The following is a 23,051-nucleotide window of genomic DNA, read 5'->3' on the forward strand; positions in this document are numbered from 1 at the left end:
CATGTTAACCCTCACTTCTCACGTTGACCCTCACTTCTCACGTTGACCCTCACTTCTCACGTTGACCCTCACTTCTCACGTTGACCCTCACTCTAACTTCAGGAAAGTAGGTGTCTGGAGATGGAGCTGCTGGACAGCACTGAGAAACTGTTAAAGGCAGAGAGCCAAGTCAGCGAACTGCAGAAGAATCTGGATAACATCCTGAAGGAAAAGGTAAAGACCTTTCTCTCCTACAGTATTGTGTTTTGACATTAACCGTTTTTGGGGCTAGCAGTCGCTAAGGGCCCCGTTTTTGGGGCTAGCAGTCGCTAAGGGCCCCGTTTTTGGGGCTAGCAGTCGCTAAGGGCCCCGTTTTTGGGGCTAGCAGTCGCTAAGGGCCCCGTTTTTGGGGCTAGCAGTCGCTAAGGGCCCCGTTTTTGGGGCTAGCAGTCGCTAAGGGCCCCGTTTTTGGGGCTAGCAGTCGCTAAGGGCCCCGTTTTTGGGGCTAGCAGTCGCTAAGGGCCCCGTTTTTGGGGCTAGCGCCCGCTAAGGGCCCCGTTTTTGGGGCTAGCAGTCGCTAAGGGCCCCGTTTTTGGGGGCTAGCAGTCGCTAAGGGCCCCGTTTTTGGGGGCTAGCAGTCGCTAAGGGCCCCGTTTTTGGGGGCTAGCAGTCGCTAAGGGCCCCGTTTTTGGGGGCTAGCAGTCGCTAAGGGCCCCGTTTTTGGGGGCTAGCAGTCGCTAAGGGCCCCGTTTTTGGGGGCTAGCAGTCGCTAAGGGCCCCGTTTTTGGGGGCTAGCAGTCGCTAAGGGCCCCGTTTTTGGGGGCTAGCAGTCGCTAAGGGCCCCGTTTTTGGGGGCTAGCAGTCGCTAAGGGCCCCGTTTTTGGGGGCTAGCAGTCGCTAAGGGCCCCGTTTTTGGGGGCTAGCAGTCGCTAAGGGCCCCGTTTTCGAGCCCCGTTTCAATAATATACATGTACTGTAGTAGATGTCCATAGTAATCTGTCACATGTTTTTCAGTTCTGTTTAATGGAATGAGAATCTATATCTATTCTGAAGTATCTGTCTGTAAGAAGTTCTGGTTCTGTTTCCTCAGTTTGGGGACCTGGACCCAGGAAGTGCAGAGTTCTTCCTACAGGAGGAGCGTCTCGGACGGCTCCGCAGCAGCTATGAGGAACAGTGCCGGGTAAGCACAGGGCAGACCGAGGCAGGGCAGACCGAGGCAGGGCAGACCGAGGCAGGGCAGACCGAGGCAGGGCAGACCGAGGCAGGGCAGACCGAGGCAGGGCAGACCGAGGCAGGGCCGGGGTAATAGGTCTCACTGGAACCAATCCATCAACGAATCATTAAAACTATCAATCCATCAACTAACTGTAAACATACTACTTCAGAGGTAGGTTGCCTATTTATTTATTTTTTTATTACTAATATTTGTTTTGACTGATTTTATTGTGAATGTGTTTGTGACAGGAGCTGCAGGATCGTATTGATGAGCTTCAAGCAGAGCTGCAGGAGTACCACAACTTGGGCCGCACCTCTCAGCCCTGTCTCAAACCCTCGCTCTCTGAGGAGCTGGGGAGTACGAGTCCTGGCATGGAGTCAGACCCAGGTACAGTGAAGCAGAACATCGGTTTGAACTCATACAGCATTTGGGGGTGGGTTACGTCCTAAATGACACCCTATTTCCTTATGTAGTGCACTTCTTTTGACCTTATATATGTATCTCTATGTCCAGATACCCTGCAGACGTCTTCTCTGAAAGTCCCCAGACGTCTTCTCTGAAAGTCCCCAGACATGTCCTATGACTTTCAGAGTAGACGTTTACAGGGTTTCTGGACATAGAGATGCTGCTTGAGCAAGGCAAGATGTAGAATCGTTCATCTTGATCACGTAATCACATCACTAGTTATTTGGATGCAAGGAGATTTTTGTATATATATATATTTTTTAAGATCAGTGATATTGCCCAGTAGAACAGCTATGTAGTCAAACATATTGATTAGCTAAAGAACATGAGCTTGTTAGTAGCTCCTTCCTCACCTGTCTGTTTGCCAGTACAGCCAGAAGAGGACTGGCCATCCCTCTGAGCATGGTTACTCTCTAGGTTTCTTCCTAGTTTCCTTCCTTCGAGGGAATTTATCCTGGCCACTGTGCTTCGGCATTGCTTATTTGACGTTTTTTATGCCGGGTATCTGTAAAAAAAAAAAAAAAATTACACTTTGTGTGAACTGCTGATGAGGAGGAAAAATGCATTTGATTGTCCCCAGGCCTGGGCTCGGAGGAGGGCCAGCCATTGTTCAACATGAGCCTGGAGGCAGAGATGATGCTGGAGCAGCTGAAAGAGAAGCACCTCCAAGAGATGGAGGATCTAAAGGCTCAGCTGGAGAGCAAGGTGACACTTAAATATCTAGCAGTGTTTCGACAGAATTCCTAAAGCAATCCGTATTTCACTGTGCCATGTTTACTTTATTGGAGAGACAGATTGGGTGTAGCTAGATGGGGCTGTCCCCACTCCTTTATCGGAGACAGACTGGGTGTAGCTAGATGGGGCTGTCCCCACTCCTTTATCGGAGAGACAGATTGGGTGTAGCTAGATGGGGCTGTCCCCACTCCTTTATCGGAGACAGACTGGGTGTAGCTAGATGGGGCAGTCCCCACTCCTTTATCGGAGACAGATTGGGTGTAGCTAGATGGGGCAGTCCCCACTCCTTTATTGGAGAGACAGACTGGGTGTAGCTAGATGGGACAGTCCCCACTCCTTTATCAGAGACAGATTGGGTGTAGCTAGATGGGGCAGTCCCCACTCCTTTATCAGAGACAGATTGGGTGTAGCTAGATGGGGCAGTCCCCACTCCTTTATCAGAGACAGATTGGGTGTAGCTAGATGGGGCAGTCCCCACTCCTTTATCGGAGAGACAGACTGGGTCTAGTTAGATGGGGCAGTCCACACTCCTTTATCGGAGAGACAGACTGGGTGTAGCTAGATGGGGCAGTCCCCACTCCTTTATCGGAGAGACAGACTGGGTGTAGCTAGATGGGGCAGTCCCCACTCCTTTATCGGAGACAGATTGGGTGTAGCTAGATGGGGCAGTCCCCACTCCTTTATCGGAGACAGATTGGGTGTAGCTAGATGGGGCAGTCTCCACTCCTTTATCGGAGACAGATTGGGTGTAGCTAGATGGGGCAGTCCCCACTCCTTTGTCGGAGACAGATTGGGTGTAGCTAGATGGGGCAGTCCCCACTCCTTTGTCGGAGACAGATTGGGTGTAGCTAGATGGGGCAGTCCCCACTCCTTTATCGGAGACAGATTGGGTGTAGTTAGATGGGACAGTCTCCACTCCTTTATCGGAGACAGATTGGGTGTAGCTAGATGGGGCAGTCCCCACTCCTTTGTCGGAGACAGATTGGGTGTAGCTAGATGGGGCAGTCCCCACTCCTTTGTCGGAGACAGACTGGGTGTAGCTAGATGGGACAGTCCCCACTCCTTTATCAGAGACAGATTGGGTGTAGCTAGATGGGGCAGTCCCCACTCCTTTATCGGAGACAGATTGGGTGTAGCTAGATGGGGCAGTCCCCACTCCTTTATCAGAGACAGATTGGGTGTAGCTAGATGGGGCAGTCCCCACTCCTTTATCGGAGAGGCAGACTGGGTCTAGCTAGATGGGGCAGTCCACACTCCTTTATCAGAGACAGATTGGGTGTAGCTAGATGGGGCAGTCCCCACTCCTTTATCAGAGACAGATTGGGTCTAGTTAGATGGGGCAGTCCACACTCCTTTATCGGAGAGACAGACTGGGTGTAGCTAGATGGGGCAGTCCCCACTCCTTTATCGGAGAGACAGACTGGGTGTAGCTAGATGGGGCAGTCCCCACTCCTTTATCGGAGAGACAGACTGGGTGTAGCTAGATGGGGCAGTCCCCACTCCTTTATCGGAGACAGATTGGGTGTAGCTAGATGGGGCAGTCTCCACTCCTTTATCGGAGCCAGATTGGGTGTAGCTAGATGGGGCAGTCCCCACTCCTTTGTCGGAGACAGATTGGGTGTAGCTAGATGGGGCAGTCCCCACTCCTTTGTCGGAGACAGATTGGGTGTAGCTAGATGGGGCAGTCCCCACTCCTTTATCGGAGACAGATTGGGTGTAGCTAGATGGGACAGTCTCCACTCCTTTATCGGAGACAGATTGGGTGTAGCTAGATGGGACAGTCCCCACTCCTTTGTCGGAGACAGATTGGGTGTAGCTAGATGGGGCAGTCCCCACTCCTTTATCGGAGACAGATTGGGTGTAGCTAGATGGGGCAGTCTCCACTCCTTTATCGGAGACAGATTGGGTGTAGCTAGATGGGGCAGTCCCCACTCCTTTGTCGGAGACAGATTGGGTGTAGCTAGATGGGGCAGTCCCCACTCCTTTATTGGAGACAGACTAGGTGTAGCTAGATGTGTGTGTATGTACGCCAGGGTTAGCGGCTCTAACCACAAACCTGGGCCACACAGACCACACTGCAATGTTTTGTTCTGATATAGCTGGATATGATTTCCCCCATGTCATTACAGGTGAGTGAATTTGACCAGAAGGTGGAGGAGCAGAAGACTGACCTGGAGACCCAGAAGGCAGCCTTGTCTCTGCAGTACATGGAGGATATCCAGGCTCTACACGTGGAGATGTCCAGCAGCCAGAACAGAGCCCTGGAGCTCCAGGCCCAGCTAGAGCAGGCAGAGGAGGAGCGGGCTGGCTTGGAGCAGAGGCAGGCTGGGGAGAGGGAAGAGCTGGAGCACCAGCAAGAGGACGAAGTGAGTAGAGGACTGTGTGACCCAGTTGGTTAAAGCATGGCACTTGCAGGGAATTATGGGTTCGATTTCTTGCTGGGGCCACCCATACGAAAATGTATGCGCTCAGTGATAAGTCTGGTAAATGGCGTCTATTCCATTATTTGATTATATTAGGTGAGCAGCCTGAAGCAGCAGCTCCTAGAGGCCCACACCCAGGCTGCCGACCTGGAGGAGCAGCTGAAGGAGCTGGAGGCCCAACAGGCGAAGGCTGAGCTCGGCCTGGACACAGAGATGCAGGAACTGAGGAAACTACATGTCGCCGAACTCAACAAGCTGGACGAGGAGCACAAAGAGATCCTTTTGACCAGGATGGAAGAAGAGCGGGGGAAGCTACAGGAGGAGAGGGCGGAGGTGGAGATGAGGCTGTTAAAAGAGTGGGAGAGGGAGAAGCTGGAGTTACAGCAGAGCCACGGGGAGACAGTGAAGGCTAGGATAGAGGAGCTGGAGATGAGACTCATGGAGGAGTGGGAGAGGGAGAAGCTGGAGTTACAGCAGAGCCACGAGGAGACAGTGAAGGCTAGGATAGAGGAGGTGAGTGTCAGTTTGCAGGCGGAGCGAGAGGAGCTGGAGATGAGACTCATGGAGGAGTGGGAGAGGGAGAAGCTGGAGTTACAGCAGAGCCACGAGGAGACAGTGAAGGCTAGGATAGAGGAGCTGGAGATGAGACTCGTGGAGGAGTGGGAGAGGGAGAAGCTGGAGTTACAGCAGAGCCACGAGGAGACAGTGAAGGCTAGGATAGAGGAGGTGAGTGTCAGTTTGCAGGTGGAGCGAGAGGAGCTGGAGATGAGACTCATGGAGGAGTGGGAGAGGGAGAAGCTGGAGTTACAGCAGAGCCACGAGGAGACAGTGAGGGCTAGGATAGAGGAGCTGGAGATGAGACTCATGGAGGAGTGGGAGAGGGAGAAGCTGGAGTTACAGCAGAGCCACGAGGAGACAGTGAAGGCTAGGATAGAGGAGCTGGAGATGAGACTCATGGAGGAGTGGGAGAGGGAGAAGGCTCAGTTGAACAAGCGGAATAACGAGTCGCTGCAGACCATGTTAGAGGAGGCGATGTTACGACTCGTCAAGGAGCAGCAGAACAGGGAGGCCAGGCTCACTGAGCAGTGGGAGCTGGAACGAGCTCGGCTTCAGAAGTGTCATGAGGCGGCTCTCCTCACCAGGTTAGCCGAGGAGCACCTGAAGCAGCAGGAGGAGACTGAGAGGAGGCTGAGGGAGAACTGGGACAGGGAGAGACTCCAGCTGGAGGGGGACTATGAGGGGTTGTTTCAGGAGCGGCTGCAGGAGGAGAGGCAGAGCCTAAAGGAGGCCCACAGACAGGCCATGCAGGAACTGAGTGCCAAACACCATGAGGAGAGAGAACAGCTCAGCGGTCTACGGGATGAACTGCGGGAGGACATCGCTGAGAAAAGGTAAGACTGTCTAACTGTAATTAAATCAGCTTATAAACTATTTCCTTTGTTACATTGTTTAGGGTTTATGTCCCAGCATTGACTATTTGTCCATTTAAAAACCTTAATCGCGTTTACTTAATGTCAGTGTTGAAGTAGTTGAGACCTGTTTGGAGACCACATATCGAGTGTCTCGGTCTTGTTTCTGTGTCGGATACATTTGTACTCGGCTTGGTCTCGAACAGTGAGGACTAGTAATTTCTTCCCGAGACAAATGGCGTAAAAAGGTCATTATCAGCTTCCATTCAGTCAGCTCATGAAACCGCTTCGCCAGGCTATATATATAAAAATCATGAAACCGCTTCGCCAGGTTATATATATAAAATCATGAAACCGCTTCGCCAGGCTATATATATATATATATATATAAAAATCATGAAACCGCTTCGCCAGGCTATATATATATATATATAAAAATCATGAAACCGCTTCGCCAGGCTATATATATATAAAAATCATGAAACCGCTTCGCCAGGCTATATATATATAAAAATCATGAAACCGCTTCGCCAGGCTATATATATATAAAAATCATGAAACCGCTTCGCCAGGCTATATATATAAAAATCATGAAACCGCTTCGCCAGGCTATATATATAAAAATCATGAAACCGCTTCGCCAGGCTATATATATAAAAATCATGAAACCGCTTCGCCAGGCTATATATATATAAAAATCATGAAACCGCTTCGCCAGGCTATATATATAAAAATCATGAAACCGCTTCGCCAGGCTATATATATAAAATCATGAAACCGCTTCGCCAGGCTATATATATAAAATCATGAAACCGCTTCGCCAGGCTATATATATAAAATCATTGAAGTAGTTGGCAATATCAGTGGATTTTGTAATGAAAGATGGTGACGAGTTTGCCTTTTTGCCCAACATTTCCTTTAAGCTCCACAGCTTTTTACTATCATTATTTATCTTTGTTTCATAGTACAGATCTTCTGTTCCTGACTTCCTGTTTATCCTCTGTTGGCTGTAGGCGTGAGGCGGGTCGTCTAGTAGAGGAGAACCTTTTACTCAGACAGAAGATCTCAACGCTGAAGGAAGAGGACCTGAGAGACAGCCAAGAGGAGATGCTGTAAGAAACCTCATGTTCATGTACAGCAGTGTCTTCTGCTCCTGGGGACCATTTAAAAAAAAAAATAATAATAATAATTAATTTTTTTACCCTTGCACTCTTCCCTGGTGTAGTGGAGGTTAAACACAAGTAAAGGCAGGTTACTCACCTTTTGCCAAAAAATGCATTGAAACTATAGGGAGCATAGCTTTCTCCACTGTAACTGGCGATCAGAGTTTATCCACCTCATTTTCTTTTAACCGCTACATCACTGCTAGCACTTACACACCTGATTCAACTAATCAGCTTATCAAGCGTTTGATCAAATCAAATCAAATTTATTTATGTAGCCCTTCGTACATCAGCTGATATCTCAAAGTGCTGTACAGAAACCCAGCCTAAAACCCCAAACAGCAAGCAATGCAGGTGTAGAAGGCACGGTGGCTAGGAAAAACTCCCTAGAAAGGCCAAAACCTAGGAAGAAACCTAGAGAGGAACCAGGCTATGAGGGGTGGCCAGTCCTCTTCTGGCTGTGCCGGGTGGAGATTATAACGGAACATGGCCAAGATGTTCAAATGTTCATAAATGACCAGCATGGTCAAATAATAATAATCACAGTAGTTGACCGATTTTGATTAGTGGAATGAGCAGGTGTGTTAGTGCCTGGGCAAAAACTCAAATGTGAACCACTAAGTCCCCAGGACCAGGACTAAGAAACACTGATGTAGAGTATCGAAGCCCATAGTATGGTACAACTATATTTTTCATTTCATTGGGTCGTTGAACTTGCACTTTTCTTCGCCCCCTTAGCTTGAAACTGGAGCATTTCAGGAAGGAGAAGCATTCTGCGCAAAAGAAGGCAGAGAGTTTCAAGAGACAGGTAGGACGGCAGTAAACCAACTGACTTTATTAGCGATATTAACTTTGACCTTTTACTTGGTTCTAGGGGCTGTGCATTGCACTTAAGACTGTTGTTCCTTTGTGGCAAAACATGGTGTCAGAAAAGGTGCCATTTTTCTCTATATAGTGAACTACTTTTGACCAGGGAATAGGGTGCAGGCCCTGGTTACAAAGTAGTGCACTATATAGGAAGTAGGTAAAAAGTTGTGCACTATATAGGGGAATGGGGTGCAGGCCCTGGTTACAAAGTAGTGCACTATATAGGGTTCCATTTGGGACGACCCCTAAATCTGCATCCCCCCCCCCCCCCCGTAGATCTCAGTGCTTCGTCTCCGCAGTCAGCAGCTGGAGGATGAGAACGGGCTGCTGTCGGAGAAGAACGCCCAGAATGCAGCAGGAGTGGAGGGGTGGAGCCAACAGCTGGGGGAACTGCTCAGACAGAGTGAGAGACTGGAGGCTGTCAGAGACCAGCAACGTACTGTACCTGGGGATGAGAGGATGAAGGTAAATCATGACATAGTGGTTTTTAAAGGGATGGTTCAGGATTTTGGCAGTGAAGTCCTTATCTACTTCCCAGAGGCAGGTTAAGTTGTGGCAAACCCAGTTCCGGGATAAAGGGACTAAGGGTGCAGTTGAAATCGGGGGGAGGGGCACAATTTTGGGGGGGGTTCTTGGATTAGTATTATGTTGAATTCTGCTTATATCACACTATACCACATTAAACAAAGTTAAAATGCCAAAACCATTGATTGAGTGCTTTTTAAATGATAGTTTGGTGTCAATCTGTATCAGCACAATGGACAGCGCCCTAGACACCAAGCAAGGCCATTTTGGTAATGAATATAGGCTGCAAGATGGGATGTTTGTAATAGGTGAATCACCCTATGTGAATGCAGCCGTACACCATAATAATGCTTGTTCGAACTAAATAGGCTATGGCTAATAACACTTAACACTTTTTACAGCTAGCTAAGAAGCTAACTGAACTCTGTAGTGAGTGGCGTGAGGCAGAGTGAAGCAGCTTCAACGGTTAACTTGACCCCGCCCTTATAAATTAAAATATTACAGGTGGAAGCGTATCACGTTATTCACTTGGAATACCACAGATTAGAAGCATTTTATTTTTTTCTTGCTTTTTATGGAAGCCCAAAGGAGTCATACCTAACCGCCCCAGTGGCTTTCCATAGCCCCCCCCCCCCCCCCCCTACATGTCCATGGTGCTGACACAGTGGAGATGGGTTGGTGCACAATCTGTGTCACTCGTATTTTCTATTGGGACATAAAACTAAAACTTGAGGGGGCTCAAGTTCCAACTGGGGGGGGGGGGGGGGGCTAAGCCCTCTCGTGGAGCCAGGGTCTGGGGCGTGGAGTGATAATGTTATGTCTCTGAGTCCAGTATGAAAGAAGTTAGAAGTAGGTTAACAAGCAAATGCTTATCTAGAGTAAAAAATGGTACGAGTCCATCTCACTCTGGGGAAGTTGATAAAGGACTTCATTGACAAAATCCCCAAACTATCCCTTTAAGGCTTTTGATTGTAGTCACGACCTGTTTCTCAACTCATTTTTGTTCGATTCCTCCTCGTTCCTCTTCCTCAAAAAATGCATTGGACAAGATTACTACATGTCCCTGCTCTCTCTGGCTTTCTTCTCCGATGCGTTTTAAGTAGGAGTTGAGGATAGAGGATAAATAGAGAAAAAGCCGTTGGGGTCCTAACGACTTGTTGTCCTGTATCAGATGGCAGTGTGTGTGTCTGCCCTGGAGGCGGAGCTGACCAACGCTGTGGAAGGGACTGTACTTCTAGAGGAGGGCAAGGCCCAGCTGGTGCTACAACTCAACACCCTCGGAGATAAGGTGAGACGTGAGCAGATGATAAACATTATGTAATAAAAATCAAATAGAATCATCCTTTAACTCATTTTTTATTTTATTATTAAACTTTTATTTATCCAGGTTAGTTTAGTATTTTGCAAGAGAGACCTGCAGATACCTACTAGCAGTTACTGTATATTATATAGAGTATGTTACACATGGATGTAGGGGTTTAGGGCACATTATGGTTAAATTGGTTATACGGTATATAAAACCACACTCCTCTTCGCTGTGTCCACCTGTAGGTGGCTAAGATGGGGGCTGTAGAGTGCCAGCTCTCTCTCCTCCTGCAGGAACGCAAGGCTATGGAAAAACACACCCAGGGATTACGCAACCAGCTAGCCAAGTCTCAGGAGAGGGTAAGGATGCTCTGTTCAGTCGGGGCAACGCTTTACACTGCCTGGTCAATAGTAGTGCACTGTTATAGGGAATTAGAGGGTGCCTTTTGGGACGTACCCTTGTCAACCACTTATGACACAGTAATGATCTACAATTAAAATAGTTACTACTTTCATTCTATATCATCATCAATTATAATGTACACTAATTATGCAATAATTCACTAATTCTATGACTCCTGTTGATTTGTGTGTTTAGTCAATATGCTTTGTAGTGTCAGTCAGTATTCATGTAAAATTCCTCAAGTTTCCAAGAAATCCTTGTTGGAGGATTCCTGAATCACAAGGGAATAATCAGGAAATCCGGACTCCTCCAACCAGGATTTCTGGGAAACCGGGGACTTTAAGGAAAGTTAGGGGAATTTTGCAACCCTATTCATGACCAAGGTGGTCTCTCTCAGAACCAGGTGTTGGAGGAAAGTCTTCGGTCTGTTAACCTCCAGAGCGCCCGTCTCAAGTCAGACCACCGCGTGTCACAGCAAGAGAAGGACGCCCTCAAACAGGAAGTGATGTCACTGCACAAACAGCTGCAGAACGGCAACGATAAGGTGAGGTTTACTATGATGACACGTTGATTGGCTGGCTTGTTTGTTTGGTTGGCTGGCTGGATTCAGGTTGATTGGTTGGTTAGTTGATTGGCTGGCTTCAGGTTGGTTAGTTGATTGGCTGGCTGGCTGGCTGGCTTCTGGTTGGTTGGTTGGCTGGCTGGCTTCTGGTTGGTTGGTTGGCTGGCTGGCTTCAGGTTGGTTAGTTGATTGGCTGGCTTCAGGTTGGTCAGTTCTAGTCATTCTATTTCTCTAATCACTATAACGAATGGTGGTTCGGTTGCTATAGAAATACTAAAACAGGCATCCAGTCAAATTGCTGTGGTCTGAGCAGCTTTGTCCCTTATAGTATATTTCTATGTGTCAGAGAATGCTCAGTCTCTCAGCTGATTTGTTATTGTGACGTCTGATGGGTTTTCCTGAATCAGAACCAGGTTCTGGAGATGGCCCTGCACTCCAGCGGATACCAGAGCCAGCATAAGAAGCTGTACCAGGACGAGCTGGCCAGGCTGATGGAACAGGAACAGCAGCTGCTGAGGCAGGAGAACGAGAGGCTGACCATGGAGCTCCACCACACCAGGGAAAAGGTGAGATTACAGAGGAAGGGATGGATGTGACAGACTCATTCATCCCTTTGACAAAATATCAACATAATCAAATCTGACTCAATGTCTCAAGATCTTTTATGTTTTGAGGTTTAGAGGACAGCGGTACACCCTGCGTATGAATACCTCTTTCAAACCCTGTATCATCTCCTCACAGCTGGAGGCAGCCATCTTAACCGTGAAGCAGCAGAAACAGCAGGGCCAGTCCAGCGTGGGGAAGACTGTAGAACAGGAGAAGACTGCTCTGAAGAGAGAGCTGGACGGGATGCATCAGGAGCTACTCTCTGCTCAGAACAAGGTCATCTTACAGGAGGATCTACTCTTACACCTGATTGGCTAGCTGATTGATTGGTTGGCTGGCTAGCTAGCGCTAGCTGATTGATTGGTTGGCTGGCTAGCTAGCGCTAGCTGATTGATTGGTTGGCTAGCTAGCGCCAGCTGATTGATTGGTTGGCTAGCTAGCGCCAGCTGATTGATTGGTTGGCTAGCTAGCGCCAGCTGATTGATTGGTTGGCTAGCTAGCGCCAGCTGATTGATTGGTTGGCTAGCTAGCGCCAGCTGATTGATTGGTTGGCTAGCTAGCGCCAGCTGATTGATTGGTTGGCTAGCTAGCGCCAGCTGATTGATTGGTTGGCTAGCTAGCGCCAGCTGATTGATTGGTTGGCTAGCTAGCGCCAGCTGATTGATTGGTTGGCTAGCTAGCGCCAGCTGATTGATTGGTTGGCTAGCGAGCGCCAGCTGATTGATTGGTTGGCTAGCGAGCGCCAGCTGGTTGGCTAGCGAGCGCCAGCTGGTTGACTGGTTGAGTGACACTTTCCCTCTACATCAATATCAACCTGTGTAGAAAAGGAAAGCTTATAATTCACAAGCAACCTGTATTCCTGAACCAGTCGGCTTTTGACATGGTCTGTTTATAAAGGATGCGTCTTTCCTTGTTATCTGATGGTCTTGTGTGCTCGGCGTGATGGTGTGGTTTGCAGGTGTGTGAGGTTCAGCGAGAGCTGGAGAGTCTACGTCAGGAGAATGAGGGGCTGAAGACCCAACAGGTTCCACTACAGGCCTGGCTTCTGGAGGTCAGTTCTCTGCCAACCTTCCCTAACTTCTCCTTCACTTGTACTCTGGACTTTAATCTACCTGTCATACATCTGTCCTCTTTTTAATGTCACCTTTCTCCCTCTTCCTTACTCTTCTGTCATTTCCAATATAAATAGTAAAAATATAATTTTTTTACATAACACTAATAATTTTACAGAAACACTATGAAAGTTTGCCTAGCACTGGCGCCTCCTGTCCCAATCCACTTGTCCCCTCTTTAACACAGCCTCTATCCATCTGTCTCGGTCTATCCCTCCCACTCTACATTATGTCTCCTGTCTCTACTCTCTCACCGTCTTGCTTTTTCTCCGTCTCTCTCCCGACTCTCTCTCCTCCCTCCGTCTCTCTCCCGACTCTCTCTCAAACTAAATATAGTTCTACAAGCAGTTGTTGCAACAAGAAAATAGCTTCTAGAGTGTTTTGTCCAGATGCTGGTGGATTCAACTCCTAAAATAATGGACGACCTGACCAGAGAGGTCCAGGACCTGAAGAACAGTTTGCAGTTCTCCCAGGGTCAGCTCAATGAGTTTAAACAGGAGAACAGCAAGATGACAGCAATCTGTACGTCATTGAGAGAGGACATCAGTTCTGTATCTGAATCCATGATAACAATGACAGATTAATCAGACTATCTTGAGGGACAATCAAGGTGGAACAACATGGTTGTGGACGGAATTGCAGACTCCACATGAGTCGTGGACAGAGTCTGAACACAAAGTGAGGAAAATTATCTTGGAGAAACTGAAGATGGACCACAGGAAGATTGAGGTGGAGCGCACCCACAGGACTGGAAAACCCACCACCGGCCCAGGTGACAGGCCCAGGCAGATAGTGGTCAAGTTCGTGAGGTTCAAGGACAAGGTAGGCTGTTCTGGAAAGAGACGACAACGTAAGCGGAACGTACGCTGTGCGCCAGAAGAAAAACAAACTTATCCCAGCCATGAAAGCTGCCTGAGCGTGTGGGGACATTGCTAACATCCTCTATAACAGGAACATTGTCCACCCTCCCTCCCAGAAGCCTGGAAGGGATGAGAGAGTCAAGCCTATGGGTTCAACCCCGCAGCACAAACACACACCAACTGTTTGTCTTTTTCTCCTCTTGCTTTGTTTGCTCTTTTCCATATTGTCCATCTCTGATAAGCTACCCAGGAAAGGGCTGAAAATAGCCCAAATTAATATATGTAGACTTAGTAAGTTATTGATTTCATGACCTTATTTCTAACATACGATAGGGTTTATACAGTGCATTCAGAAAGTATTCAGACCCCTTCCCTTTTTCCACATTTTGTTACGTTACAGCCTTATTCTAAAATGGATTAAATACAAAAATCTACACGCAATAGCCCATAATGACAAAGTAAAAACAGTTTTTAGAAAATGTTGCATATTTATAAAACATTTTAAAACAAATACCTTATTTACATTAGTATTCTGACCTTTTGCTATGAGACTGGACATTGAGCCCCGGTGCGTCCTGTTTCCATTGGTCATCCTTGATGTTTCTACAACTTGATTGGAGTCCATCTGTGGTAAATTAATTTGATTGGACATGATTTGGAAAGGATAAGGTCTATATATAAGGTCCCACAGTTGACGGTGCATGTCAAAGCAAAACCAAGCCATGAGGTTGAAGGAATTGTCCGTAGAGCTCAGAGGATTGTGTTGATGCAAAGATCTGGGGAAGGGCATCAAAAACATTCTACATCATTGAAGGTCCCCAAGAACACAGTGGCCTCCATCATTCTTAAATGGAAGAAGTTTGGAACCACCAAGACTCTTCCTAGAGCTGGCCGCCTGGTCAAACTGAGCAATTGGGGGAGAAGGGCCTTGGTCAGGGAGGTGACCAAGAACCCGATGGTCACTCTGTCAGGGCTCCAGAGTTCTTCTGTGGCGATGGGAGAACCTTCCAGAACGACGATCATCTCTGCAGCACTCCACCAATCAGGCCTTTTTGGTAGAGTGGCCAGACGGAAGCCACTCCTCAGTAAAAGGCACACGACGGTACGCTTGGAGTTTGCCAAAAGGCACCTAAAGGACTCTCAGACCATGAGAGAAGTACAGAGATCCTTGATGAAATCCTGCTCCAGAGCGCTCAGGACCTCAGACTGGGGCGAAGGTTCACCTTTCCAACAGGACAACGACCCTAACCACACAGCCAAGACAACGCAGGAGTGGCCCAACCAGAGCCCGGATTTGAACCCAATCGAACATCTCTGGAGAGACCTGAAAATAGCTGTGCAGCGATGCTCCCCATCCAACCTGACAGAGCTTGAGAGAATCTGCAGAGAAGAATGGAGAAACTCCCCAAATACAGGTGTGCCAAGTTTGTTGCGTCCCAAGAAGACTCTAGGCTGTAATCGCTGCCAAAGTTGCTTCAACAAAGTACTGAGTAGAGGGTCTGAATACTTATGTAAAATGTAATATTTCAGTTTAAATGTAAATGTGATATTTTTATAAAAAAATGTTTAATATATATTTTGAAAACATTTAAGTCTGTTTTTGTGTGGGAGAGGTGGAAAAATTGTTATCGATCAATAATGACAAACCTCCTGGCATTGACAACTTCGATGGAAAGCTACTGAGAATGTTAGCTGACTCTATAGCCACTCCTATCTGTCATAATTTTAATCTGAGCCTATAGGAAAGTCTTTGTCCTCAGGCCTGGAGGGAAGCCAAAGTAATTCCACTACCCAAGAGTGGTAAAGCGGCCTTTACAGGTTTATCAGCAGACCTATAAGCTTGCTGCCAGGTCTTAGCAAACTGTTGGTAAAAAATGTTTGACCAAATACAATGCTATTTCTCTGTAAACGATTCAAAATAGACCTTCAGCATGCTTATAGAGAAGGTCACTCAACATACACTGACACAAATTACTAAATATATATTTTTTAACTGGGTAGATTATAGCTTCCATCAATGTAATTGTCTGCATTTCCCATCCCCCATATATACAGTACCAGTCAAAATTTTGGACACCTACTCATTCAAGGGTTTTTCATTGTTTTTACTATTTTCTACATTGTAGAATAATAGTGACGACATCAACACTATGAAACAACACATATGGAATCATGTAGTAACCAAAAAAGTGTTAAACAAATCAACATTTATTTTTGATTCATCAAAGTAGCCACCCTTGGCCTTGATGACAGCTTTGCACTCTCTTGGCATTCTCTCAACCAGCTTCACTTGGAATGCTTTTCCAAAAGTCTTAAGACTTCCCACATATGCTGGGCGCTGATTTTCCTTCACTCTGCGGTCCAACTCATCCCAAACCATCTCAATTGGGTTGAGGTCGGGTGATTGTGGAGGCCAGGTCTTCCATCTGATGCAGCACTCCATCACTCTCCTTCTTGGTCAAATAGCCCTTACACAGCCTGGATGTGTGTTGGGTCATTGTCCTGTTCAAAAACAAGTGATAGATGGCTGGAGTATCACTGCAGAATGCTGTGGTAGCCATGCTGGTGAAGTGTGCCTTGAATTCTAAATAAATCAGACAGTGTCACCAGCAAGCACCCCAACACCATCACAACACCTTCTCCTCCATGCTTCACGGTGAGAACCACGCCTGCAGAGATCACCCGTTCACCTTCTCTGCGTCTTACAAAGACACGGCGGTTGGAAACAAAAATCTCAAATTTGGACTCATCAGACGAAAAGTACAGATTTATACCAGCTTGTGTTTCTTTCTTGGCCCAAGCAAGTCTTTTCTTCTTATTTGTGTCCTTTTTAGTAGTGTTTTTTTTTGCAGCAATTTGACCATGAAGGGCTGATTCATGCAGTCTCCTCTGAACAGTTGATGTTGAGATGTGTTTGTTACTTGAACTCTGTGACACATTTATTTGGGCTGCAATTTCTGAGGCTGGTAACTCTAATTAGCCAAACCCTAACTTGGACGACGCTGGGCCAATTGTGCGCTGCCCTATGGGACTCCCAATCACGGCCGGTTGTGTTACAGCTTGGAATCGAACCAGGGTCTGTAGTGACGCCTCTAGCACTGAGATGCAGTGCCTTAGACCGCTGCGCCACTCGGGAGCCCAAGTAATGATGGACTGTTGTTTCTCTTTGCTTATTTGAGATGTTCTTGCCAAAATATGGACTTGGTCTTTTACCAAACAGAGCTATCTTCTGTAACCCACCGCTACCTTGTCACAATACGACTGATTGGCTCAAACGCATTAAGAAGGAAAGAAATTCCACATTGACTTTTATTTAGATTTAACACTTTCTTGGTTGCCACATCATTCCATGTGTGTTATGTCATAGTTTTGATGTCTTCACTATTATTCTAAAATGTAGAAAATAGTAAAAATAAAGAAACCCAGGAATGAGTAGGTGATTCAACTTTTGACTGGTGCTGTGTGTAAATAGATCTCTTTTAAATATATTTTTATGTTCCCCTACCATCCCTCCCGTAGTTGGAGTAATTTAATCGACGACAACAACACTTATACATACTACATATATTTCACAGAAACAATGTATTTAAAAAATGTTTTAATCCCATCCTTCAGCTACCCTCATCCCCTCCCATCTATCTCTGAAGACCGTCCAGTTTTGATTTATTTTTGCCATCTATTTGTAACTGTGCTGTTTCACAATGACTGATTTTATTGGTTGAAAGAAGTTGGTAATAAGAAGATTGGGGGAGCTGTACTGTTAGATTTCAGTGCAGCCATTTGATATTATTGCCATTGCCATAACCTGTTAACGTATGTGTTATGGCTTTTCAACCTCTGCCATATCGTGGATTCAGAGCTATCTATCTAATAGAACTCAGAAGGTTTTCTTTAAAGGAAGCCTCTCTGATGTCAAACATGTAAAGTGTGGTGTACCGCAGGGCAGCTCTCTAGGCCCCTTTCTCTTTTCTATTTTTACCAATGACCTGCCACTGGAATTAAACAAAGCATGTGTGTCCATGTATGCTGGTGATTCAACCATATACGCGTCAGCAACCACAGCTAATTAATTCACTGAAACCCTTAACAAAGAGTCTGTTTTGGAATGGGTGGCCAGTAATAAACTGGTCCTGAACATCTCTAAAACTAAGAGCATTGTATTTAGTACAAATCATTCCTTACGTTCTACACCTCAGCTGAATCTGGTAATGAACGGCTGGTGAACAAGTTGAGGAAAAACTGACAGCGTCACTTCTTGTTTTTATAAGAAACATTCATGTGTGGGAAATCCCAAATTGTTTGCATCGTCAACTTAATTACAGCGCTGATGCAGACTTACTCCACCAGACATGCCACCAGGGGTCTTTGCACAGTTCCCAGGTCCAGAACAAATTCAAGAAACATACAGAGCCATGAGTGCATGTGAACTCCCATCTTATATAGCGCAAGTGAACAGCAAACCTGCTTTCAAAAAGCAAATAAAGCAACACCTCACCACACACAATGCCTCTCCCCTGTGTGTGTGTGTGTATATACTGACATGATAGGTGCGTTTACACACTCCATGTTAATGTTTTTAAATGTATGTAAATTGGTAAGTCTTGTCTAATGTCTTTTTCGTAATGTGTCGGACCCACATTAGTTGGTTGGCATCGGCTAATGAGATCCTATCAAATCCTCCGTCTCTTTCCTGACTCTCTCTCTCTCTCTCTTGACTGTATCTCTTCTTTCTGTCGCTCTTCTCTTTCTCCTGACTTTCTCATCTCGTCTCCTAACAATCAGCCTTGTCTCTCCAGGCCCAGCTGGGTGGTCTGCTGCCCCCCTCCCCTCGTAGGATGCCTGGTGAGTGGAGAGGACAACACTGCGAGAACGACCACAACCCAGAGAACATGCAGGTAGGAGAGCTCAGGGCTACCCATCACATCCTGTAGCAGGCTAATCACATCCTGTAGCAGGCTAATCACATCCTGTAGCAGGCTAATCACATCCTGTAGCAGGCTAATCACATCCTGTAGCAGGCTAATCACATCCTGTAGCAGGCTAATCACATCCTGTAGCAGGCTAATCACATCCTGTAGCTGGAAATATATCCGCAGATCTCCTTCTTGTTCTTTGAATCGATCAATGCAGCTGGCATATCTGGTGCTCTACAATCTTAGCACTTAGTATACAGTATCATCACCCTCACTGTGTTCAACAGCTATTTACTGCTACTATCACACTTCATACACTGTCCATTCTACAGCTCTGCATCATATCCTGTTGATTATGGGAATACCTGACTCTTCTGATCTGCCTTGATTACACTCTGATGGGACCTGAACCACAGACACCTTGATTATATTATTATTATAGGACCTGAACCACAGACACCTTGGTTATATTATTATTATAGGAGCTGAACCACAGACACCATGGTTATATTATTATTATAGGAACTGAACCACAGACACCTTGATTATATTATTATTATAGGACCTGAACCACAGACACCTTGGTTATATTATTATTATAGGAGCTGAACCACAGACACCATGGTTATATTATTATTATAGGAACTGAACCACAGACACCTTGATTATATTATTATTATAGGAGCTGAACCACAGACACCTTGATTATATTATTATTATAGGAACTGAACCACAGCCACCTCGATTATATTATTATTATAGGACCTGAACCACAGACACCTTGATGATATTATTATTATTATTATAGGACCTGAACCACAGACACCTTGATTATATTATTATTATTATAGGACCTGAACCACAGACACCTTGATTATATTATTATTATTATTATAGGACCTGAACCACAGACACCTTGATTATATTATTATTATTATAGGACCTGAACCACAGACACCTTGATTATATTATTATTATTATTATAGGACCTGAACCACAGAAACCTTACAAAATGTCCCTCCATTTTCACTTTGGGGAATATAAATGTTTGAAAATAGAAGTGAGAATTGAAATGCCTCTTTTTTTGGGTGGGTTCTGTAGCGGGGACATTTTGTCCTGGTTTCATCACCACACCCACTGCCTTGCCATCTTCATGTTCTCTCACGTCTGTGTGTGTTTTGTAGTGTGTGTGTGTTTTGTAGTAGGGCTGACCCCATTTAGTCGACTGGTCGATTGTTTGGTCGATAGGCTGTTGGTCAACCGAGATTCTTTAGTCGAGCAGTCGTAATATATTTTTGTTATCATGGTGCACAAAACACCTGTCTGTCTCAGTGGAATAATCCATTGCAAAGGCCACTGGGATGGTACAGTCCATCACTCTAAGAAATTGTATATGGTTATATTATGTTAAAATAATGGCGCAAAGCTAATAAATATTATTTTATGACAAATGTGCTCTCTCCCTCTCGCTGTCCGTGTTTCTGGAACATAATATTCAGTGCGTCGTAAAATTGGCGCCTTTCCCTATGTTGCTATGTTAAGCTGCATGTTGGGATTGAGAACAATGCGGAGGAGGCAGCAGCAGCGGAAACGAGGAAACAAGCCCTTAGCCGAATTGTTTTAAGAAAATTGAGGAGAGAGAATTTTAATTTGGTCTAGAATCAATAGTCTAACATGCTGCCCAGACCGCTCGCGCGTCCGCCATTGCACGCGTGTTGAGTTTGTCCACCCACACCGGACGCGATGAGGACACGCAGGTTGGAGTGTGGACCTCGGTTCAATCACCCACGTGAGTATATGCTCCTGAAAACCAATGAGATTGTAGAGGCGGGACTTGCAGCGCGTCAAGCATCACAAATAGAACCAAGTTCTCTCTGGTACACTTATTTAGTGTTTACACTGTTCCAAATGGTCAGAGAAAATATTGTAATCTAACAGCAACTGTTTGGCACACAAATACTCACACAACACCAGTACTCCTCCAACTCCTCCTATACCCGCTTTTTACTTGATCACACAACACTTCCTCCTGTACCCTCTTTTTACTTGATCACACAACACTTCCTCCTGTACCTGCTTTTTACTTGATCACCAGTCGTTTCCTAAACTAAGTCAAATGTCTTCCACAGATCTGACTTCCCCTCCGGAGCGTTCGCCCGTTTCGAGTTTCTTTTTCACGTCATCCACATCCATTTTGCTGTCAAGTGTTACGATGTTCGGGTTTTATAATTTATTGACGTGGTTATGATGGGCTTTTGGTCAGGCGTCACGTGTACGCGATGCTTACATGTTTTGTGTAAAGAGAGCAAGTGTTGAGGGAATAGGGGAATTTCCCCCCCCCCCTTAACAAATGAGGGATTTCAGTAACAGAACATTTCAGTCAGTAACAAGTAAGAAACTAAATGGCTGTAATGATGTGGCAGCTTCTGCATGGACAGCGCAATAATACTGTGCAGTGGTGCCTTTTCTCTGCAGTAGGGAGGAGACAACGTACGCCCGTCACACAAGCACTCGCTGTCACTTTTTATACCAGTGTGACCATCGGGCTCGAGTCCATTTGTGTGATCGAACGGTGTGCTTAAAGTATCAGACAAGCTCACTGCATATGTAGTTGATTTGATTCCAACACATAGGGTGTGTGTCAGTTTAAACATTTCGACCAATAGATTGTTCGTAAGAACAGGACGACTCTCGTCGACCAAGATTATTATTTTTTTGTTGTTGTCTGGGACAGGCGTAGTGTGTGGAAGAGTTGTACGTTCTGGGTTTGGTTGTGTTTTCTCTAGATTCACCATGTCTGTCACTTTCTATTCTGGTGTGGGTTGGTGCTCAGATTGCACACCTAAAGCCGAGCTAAGCCTTGAAGGTTAAAAGACTAGAGGCCTGGATGGAGGGGTGAGCCCTGGTGAAGTGTACCTGCCTTCTCTCTCCAGGGTGCTGCAATGCCAGAACAGAGGGCCGCACATGCAGACAGCTACCGGAGGATCGGTGGACTCTGACTGACAGCAGCTTGGCAGTTTCAAACATCCCCTAGTCCAGTTTCCTTACTTTCCGTCTGTCCTCCTAACCCCAGCCCCACCTGATTCTCCAAGACTCATCTCCCCTGAATTGTCTACCTGCCAGTTTCTAACTCCCTCCAAACCTGTCCTCCTCGCCTAACCCCAGCCCCAACCCAGTCCTCCTCGCCTAACCCCAGCCCCAACCCAGTCCTCCTCGCCTAACCCCAGCCCCAACCCAATCCTCCAGGAATTCCCTGAATTTCCCCATATCCCACTTGCTTGAAGCACTGGAAGAAGGAAACTTCTGGGAGCTTGTTACTCTGCCTTCCGTCCTTATAGGAGATAACCAGTGATCTGAATGGGGTGTTCGATTACAGCTCAGGGTAAGGGGATGTGTAATGAGTGTGTGCATCCACTAGGTGGCGTATGAGAGTAACAGGCTAGTTTTTTGTTATTTTCCTCAAATCAAAGTGCTTTCTTCAGCTCTTAAGAGCAGGTGAACTGTTGAGTCAAACAAATGATCATGAAATATTCTCTGATTTCAGTAGATTCCTTGTTCCAACAATGTATTATGTGAAATATTTTACAAGATATTTCATATTGATATTTTTTGCACTTAACCCTCAATATCAATTGATTTAGATTTTTGTTTATCTTTGTCACATTTAGGATTTTAATAACCTTTTTGTTGGCGAACATGCTCACCTCTCACTACAGGTACGGTATATCTGAAAGTACTGTGGTTTATTGTAAACTGGACCAGTTCATTACCAACAGTATTGCACTCGAAAGGACCAACAACCAGTTTTGATTGTAAACAAATGAAACGCATTTTTCATAATATTTATCAGAATGCTTTAATTCATGTTCCATCACGTGTATCATGTTAGTTTAGTCTCTGGTTCTTCAGGATCTTTGTTTCATATTCTCCCATCACGTGTATCATGTTAGTTTAGTCTCTCTGGTTCTTCAGGATCTTTGATAGTCCAGGCTGAACTCAAAATAATAAGATCCACGTCTCAGGGTCTTTTTAGATCATGTCAAACCACAGTTTTATTCTCTATTGCTCTGTGTGCTTCTGTTCATTTTTTAAATTTAAATTAAAATCATCATGATGTGTATTGTATTTCAGTTTTGTACAATGTATTTTTTAAGTTTCTGGAAAATATAATTGTAATATTTATTCCTTTGTGTTTATCCATTTTGTATTTAGCTGTGATGTCACTTTTTCATAAATGCACTACAATGTATTTCACTGGAAATAATCAAGAGAAATAAAGCATTTCGTTTTCGAGTTTTGTGTTCCGTGGCTGCCTTCCTTGGCGTTATATCACATGCTGTGACAGTTTCCTCTCTGATTGTTCTGTTGAAACATCTTTGCTATTGTAAGGATATATTACCACATAGAAGACGATCAGTTTTCTACACCTATTCGCCAGCTATGAGCATTTTGCAGGTCATACTTAAGTGATAATACCCAGGAAGCCGTAGTTTGTAGGTACTAATTGG

The 23,051-nt window shown here is 45.7% G+C and overlaps 1 protein-coding gene across 1 annotated transcript in view; it reads left to right on the top strand.

Annotated features, from left to right (window-relative positions):
• LOC120023558 (ninein-like) overlaps nt 1-22,828 on the top strand; it is a 61,671-nt gene extending 38,843 nt beyond the window's left edge. Inside the window, exons 12-28 of the mRNA XM_038967589.1 lie at nt 103-213; nt 1,070-1,159; nt 1,444-1,582; nt 2,241-2,365; nt 4,525-4,761; nt 4,915-6,209; nt 7,241-7,339; nt 8,129-8,198; nt 8,534-8,722; nt 9,954-10,070; nt 10,334-10,447; nt 10,888-11,034; nt 11,460-11,618; nt 11,794-11,934; nt 12,617-12,709; nt 18,427-18,525; nt 21,477-22,828. Of these exons, the coding sequence (XP_038823517.1) occupies nt 103-213; nt 1,070-1,159; nt 1,444-1,582; nt 2,241-2,365; nt 4,525-4,761; nt 4,915-6,209; nt 7,241-7,339; nt 8,129-8,198; nt 8,534-8,722; nt 9,954-10,070; nt 10,334-10,447; nt 10,888-11,034; nt 11,460-11,618; nt 11,794-11,934; nt 12,617-12,709; nt 18,427-18,525; nt 21,477-21,542 (3,291 nt within the window). The 3' untranslated portion in view covers nt 21,543-22,828. The remainder of the gene's footprint in view (nt 1-102; nt 214-1,069; nt 1,160-1,443; nt 1,583-2,240; nt 2,366-4,524; nt 4,762-4,914; nt 6,210-7,240; nt 7,340-8,128; nt 8,199-8,533; nt 8,723-9,953; nt 10,071-10,333; nt 10,448-10,887; nt 11,035-11,459; nt 11,619-11,793; nt 11,935-12,616; nt 12,710-18,426; nt 18,526-21,476) is intronic.
• The last annotated feature ends 223 nt before the right edge of the window (nt 22,829-23,051 follow it).

The sequence above is a fragment of the Salvelinus namaycush genome, chromosome 28 (genome assembly GCF_016432855.1).
Source record: "Salvelinus namaycush isolate Seneca chromosome 28, SaNama_1.0, whole genome shotgun sequence".
Taxonomy (NCBI): Eukaryota; Metazoa; Chordata; class Actinopteri; order Salmoniformes; family Salmonidae; genus Salvelinus; species Salvelinus namaycush.